This window comes from Micropterus dolomieu, linkage group LG14, assembly GCF_021292245.1.
Source record: "Micropterus dolomieu isolate WLL.071019.BEF.003 ecotype Adirondacks linkage group LG14, ASM2129224v1, whole genome shotgun sequence".
NCBI classification, from domain to species: domain Eukaryota; kingdom Metazoa; phylum Chordata; class Actinopteri; order Centrarchiformes; family Centrarchidae; genus Micropterus; species Micropterus dolomieu.
The window spans coordinates 27,223,361-27,229,085 of NC_060163.1; the positions used below are offsets into that span (position 1 = coordinate 27,223,361).

At 47.1% G+C, this 5,725-nt stretch overlaps 1 protein-coding gene across 1 annotated transcript; it reads left to right on the top strand.

The window, feature by feature from the left end:
* Positions 1 to 1,382: 1,382 nt before the first annotated feature.
* On the top strand, positions 1,383 to 4,734 carry LOC123982825 (outer mitochondrial transmembrane helix translocase-like). The gene is made up of 4 exons (XM_046068697.1): positions 1,383 to 1,521; positions 3,053 to 3,103; positions 3,289 to 3,419; positions 4,443 to 4,734. Exons 1-4 carry the CDS (start codon positions 1,441 to 1,443, stop codon positions 4,561 to 4,563), a joined length of 384 nt encoding a protein of 127 aa, XP_045924653.1. The 5' UTR covers positions 1,383 to 1,440; the 3' UTR covers positions 4,564 to 4,734.
* The last annotated feature ends 991 nt before the right edge of the window (positions 4,735 to 5,725 follow it).

Here is a 5,725-nt window from a genome sequence, read left to right on the forward strand (position 1 = left end):
GATAGAGAGAGACACAAAGAGACAGAGGGATAGAGAGAGACACAAAGAGACAGAGAGGGATAGAGAGAGACACAAAGAGACAGGGAGAGATAGAGAGAGACACAAAGAGACAGGGAGAGATAGAGAGAGACACAAAGAGACAGGGAGAGATAGAGAGAGACACAAAGAGACAGGGAGAGACACAGGCGGAGCGACGGAGACAGGGAGAGATAGAGAGAGACACAAAGAGACAGGGAGAGACACAAAGAGACAGAGAGACAGAGAGAGACACAAAGAGACAGAGAGACAGAGAGATAGAGAGAGACACAAAGAGACAGAGAGACACAAAGAGACAGAGAGACAGAGAGAGACACAAAGAGACAGAGCGAGACACAAAGAGACACAAAGAGAGACAGAGAGATAGAGAGATAGAGAGAGACACAGAGAGACAGAGAGATAGAGAGAGACACAGAGAGACAGAGAGATAGAGAGAGACACAAAGAGACAGAGAGATAGAGAGAGACACAAAGAGACAGGGATAGAGAGAGACACAAAGAGACAGGGATAGAGAGAGACACAGAGAGACACAGAGAGATAGAGAGAGACAGAGAGAGACAGAGAGAGACACAGAGAGACACAGAGAGACAGAGAGAGACAGAGAGATAGAGAGAGACAGAGAGAGACAGAGAGATAGAGAGAGACACAAAGAGACAGAGGGATAGAGAGAGACACAAAGAGACAGAGGGATAGAGAGAGACACAAAGAGACAGAGGGATAGAGAGAGACACAAAGAGACAGGGATAGAGAGAGACACAGAGAGATAGAGAGAGACACAGAGAGACACAGAGAGATAGAGAGAGACACAGAGAGACAGAGAGAGACACAGAGAGACACAGAGAGACAGAGAGAGACAGAGAGATAGAGAGAGACACAAAGAGACAGAGAGATAGAGAGAGACACAAAGAGACAGAGGGATAGAGAGAGACACAAAGAGACAGGGAGAGATAGAGAGAGACACAAAGAGACAGGGAGAGATAGAGAGAGACACAAAGAGACAGGGAGAGACACAGGCGGAGCGACGGAGACAGGGAGAGATAGAGAGAGACACAAAGAGACAGGGAGAGACACAGGCGGAGCGACGGAGACAGGGAGAGACACAGAGAGAGAACAGACAGACGGAGACAGAGAGATAGAGAGAGACACGGAGATGTAGACAGGGAGAGACACAGAGAGAGAACAGACAGACGGAGACAGGGAGAGACGGAGAGACACATTAATGGGATGAGGTTGCGTACAGAGGGAGAGAAAGTAGAGGAGAGAGGAGCTCAGTGCATCATGGGAAATGCATCATGTCTGCCTCCTGAACCAGGATCTGGACCTGATGAGGTGACCTGCAGTTTTAGAGACAGGAAATGAAACGTGTGTTACAGTGATGATGTGTCTGTGTGTCAGGTGATCATAATGGGCGCCACGAACCGTCCTCAAGACCTGGATTCTGCTATCCTGAGGAGGATGCCCACAAGGTTCCACATCAACCAGCCGGTACACACACTACTACACACTACTACTCCTCACTATTACTACGCACTACTACTACTACTCACTATTACTACGCACTACTACTACTCACTATTACTACGCACTACTACTACTACTCACTACTACTACGCACTACTACTACTCACTATTACTACACACTACTACTACTCACTATTACTACGCACTACTACTACTACGCACTACTACTATGCACTACTACTACTCACTATTACTACACACTACTACTACTCACTATTACTACGCACTACTACTACTACGCACTACTACTATGCACTACTACTACGCACTACTACTACGCACTACTACTACTCACTATTACTACACATTACTACTACGCACTACTACTACTACTCACTATTACTACACACTACTACTACTCACTATTACTACGCACTACTACTACTACGCACTACTACTATGCACTACTACTACGCACTACTACTACGCACTACTACTACTCACTATTACTACACATTACTACTACGCACTACTACTACTACTCACTATTACTACACACTACTACTACTCACTATTACTACGCACTACTACTACTACGCACTACTACTATGCACTACTACTACGCACTACTACTACGCACTACTACTACTCACTATTACTACACATTACTACTACGCACTACTACTACTACTCACTATTACTACACACTACTACTACTCACTATTACTACGCACTACTACTACTACGCACTACTACTATGCACTACTACTACGCACTACTACTACGCACTACTACTACTCACTATTACTACACATTACTACTACGCACTACTACTACTACTCACTATTACTACACACTACTACTACTCACTATTACTACGCACTACTACTACTACGCACTACTACTATGCACTACTACTACGCACTACTACTACGCACTACTACTACTCACTATTACTATGCACTACTACTACTCACTATTACTATGCACTACTACTACTCACTACTACTACGCACTACCACTACGCACTACCACTACGCACTACTACTACGCACTACTACTATGCACTACTACTACTCACTACTACTATGCACTACCACTACGCACTACTACTACGCACTACTACTACTACGCACTACTACTACTACGCACTACTACTACTCAGAGTTCATTTTTAATCGTGGGAACCGGCGGCACCGGGGCTCTGAGATGCTGGTTCCTACAGAGACGCAGCTGTTCGCACAGCGCCGATGGAGCCAAACTCCATTCGGAAAAGAAGCATTTTAAAAGGTGTTTGTTTGTCGTCCTGCTGACAGACCTGACCGAGAAGTTTAATGATGCTGGAAGTTATTCCACGTACTGCATAAACATGTAATCTGGTTATAAAGGTTAGTTTGCTGGATGTCTGCGTGTTGTTGATGCAACACGTCTCTGTAGCGGCAGCGTCCAGGTCGATTCCGCATTCTGACCGAACACAATAACTCCTCCAGCCAGCGGGGGGCGCCGCAGCCTCCTGTTAATGTGCAGCTGCGTGACCTGTGTGTTGTTCCTGCAGAGCGTGAGGCAGCGGGAGCAGATCCTCCGGCTGATCCTGGAGAACGAGAGCGTGAGTTCACACATGTGTAAATGTAGTGATCTTAGATCAGAGGGCTGAAGGAGCAAACAGGAGAAACTGATTCTGGGCTTCAGCTGGAAGATTAATCAAGAATGGAATAATGATCAGCTTTGTTTAAGGCTTTTACTGTGAGGCAGCAGCAGGAAGTGACCGATCACCTGTGCGTCTCTCTGCAGGTGGACGAGACGGTCGACCTCGTCGACGTCTCCAAGGACACAGAGGGTTTCTCGGGAAGCGACCTCAGAGAGATGTGCCGCGACGCCGCTCTGCTGTGCGTCCGAGACTTCGTCCACGCTCACAATGACAGGTAACGACTTCCTGTGATCAGCAAACGCGCTTCAGCTGGATGTCGGGTCACAGAACTCACGGCTCGGATCAGACGGCGGTTTGTAGCGACGGCTCGGATCAATTTTCAGATCAGTAAAAAAAGAAGTTAAGGTTAAATTAAAATGCTGCGATGTCGCTGTAGTCTCGCTCCGTGCCCCGCCCACAGCGCTTTCTGATTGGTTACCCGTCACTAGTACGAGCCTATGAGGAGGGTTCTGTAGGGATTAACCAGCACCCTGTAGAACAGTTGAATATTTGTGATACAGCAGCGCCTGTTGTTCACTTCAGTATCTGCTGGACGCCTGTCGCCTTCAAGGGACCGACGAAGCGCCGCAGTATCGAGTAGAAACGAAACGTCTGCGGTCAAACCAGAACTTCTATCGGTACTTTTTGGAAACAGATCGCAGCAAAAAATGACTATTTGTGTGTTTAGCCTGCAGCCGAACACGGAGAAAGAAAGAAGAGCGAGCTGCACGCGTCTCAGCCGTGTTCCTCGCTGTTTATCACCACGAGTTTCATCTCCTGGGATCTTCAACACGTCTCACGTCTCTATTTGCTGTTCGCTTCAGGAGTCACTGATCGATCGCTGCGTTCCGTCACGTCAGTTAAAGCTTTCGTGGCGATCAGCTGATTTTCCCATGGCGGCCGGTTTGATCGGCTGGACTGTGGTTTAGTGTTTAAACAGACTCTGATGCGTTTTGTGACTCTCGTCTTCGGAGCTTTGACAAAAGCTCTCGGAGATCTTTGAACTCAGTTTGTTGATCGAAAGAATAATTTTTCGTTTCAACGCACGTATCGCTCTCCCCGTATAAAGCTACCCGCGAAGTGCCTGAGCAGCCGCGCTGAGCGCCACACGCTTCAGAATAGTTTCAGTGTTCCCTCTTTGTTTGTGGACGAACTGCGGCGCCGTTCCTTTCAGAGAACGTCGCTCAGGGTCGTTCGTTTCTCTGTAACATCTGTGCAAATGATCAGTAACTCTCCCCCCCCCCCCCCCCCCCCCCAGTCCATCAGAAGACTTCATTCGTCCCATCCGGCAGTCCGACCTTCAGAGGGCCATCGGTAAGATGAAGAAATCTAAATCGGCGGGCGGACACGGCGTCCTGCTGCACGCCGCTCTGGACTGAACACACACAGACACAGTGATCACGTGATGAGTCATCAGCCCTGCGGTGGCGGGTTCGATTCCCGGCCGGTTCATCAGCCCCTGCCGTCCCCGCATGTGTCGGCTCTGAGCCGCTGCCTTCTTTTATTTCTGCTTCGCTGCAGGTGTGTAAATAAACAGTTTTTACAGGTGACGTCTGAAACACGAGTCTCCTCACTGTCTCCTCACCTGTTCCGCCTTAAACCTGTTTCCACGCCCTCGTCTTTGTCTTTTCTTCTTGCCTGCAGAAGACAAAAGTCTTCAAAGGTTCATTTTTAGACGTGACGGCAGGTAAACCGGGTCCAGACACAACGTAGAACCGAACCCTCGCCGACCCGCGATGTTTAAATAACCTCTGTGAAGTTTAAGTCAGGATTTCAAAGTAAAAGTCTGTTGTTATTGTCAGTAAACCTCATGTTCAGACTCGAACCAGCAGCCTGTCTGACTTCCCGTCTGTGGCTCTCAGCCCATTGGTTCCTCCTGAAGGCGTAAAACAGATTTAAAGTTTCACGTTTAAAGGACTCAGCTACTCCCTGTAGTTTGCATCAGCTGTTGGGGACTACTTTCAGCGGCGGATGAATCCACATGTGGTGCTGCTTCTGACGTTCTCTTAAAATGTGACAAAATCATGACTTTATTCATCCAAAGTTGTGAAATCTTGCAAAATGTTACTTTAGTTTTTACTTAAAGATAAAATTTTACATTGACTTTTCTCATAAAAGGACTTTTTGCAAATTCACTTTAGGAAAAAAAGAAATGACATGAATAAAGTTTTGAATTCATTCATGTAAAATTACAACTTCAATTATGTGTTGAGACTTTAAAAAATCAAAATCCTTTTAGGAGAAAAAGTCTCACTTAAGCGTTTTTCCATCACCAGTACCAGCTCATCTCGCCTCGACTCTACTCGGTCCTGCTCCGTTTCCCATTGCAGACAATACCCAGAGATAGTATGTAGCTGGTCATCATAGCGACGCCACACAACCGCCACGACGTAATGTTCAATGCGACACACACACCAGCGATCCACACAGCTTTCTCTTTTTTAAGTTAAAGCGTTTGAACCTTCCTCAGAATGTAAAGACAGATAAGCGGTATGAAAACCTTCCAGCTGTGTTTTCCTCTGCCGTTGTTGCTGCAGCGGT

Bases quoted from the DNA above. Each gene is read 5' to 3' on its own strand.
- LOC123982825 (XM_046068697.1), top strand. From the start codon at position 1,441: ATGGGCGCCACGAACCGTCCTCAAGACCTGGATTCTGCTATCCTGAGG. The intron at 1,522-3,052 runs GTACACACACTA...TTGTTCCTGCAG, and splicing joins GGTTCCACATCAACCAGCCG to AGCGTGAGGCAGCGGGAGCA. The intron at 3,420-4,442 runs GTAACGACTTCC...CCCCCCCCCCAG, and splicing joins GTCCACGCTCACAATGACAG to TCCATCAGAAGACTTCATTC.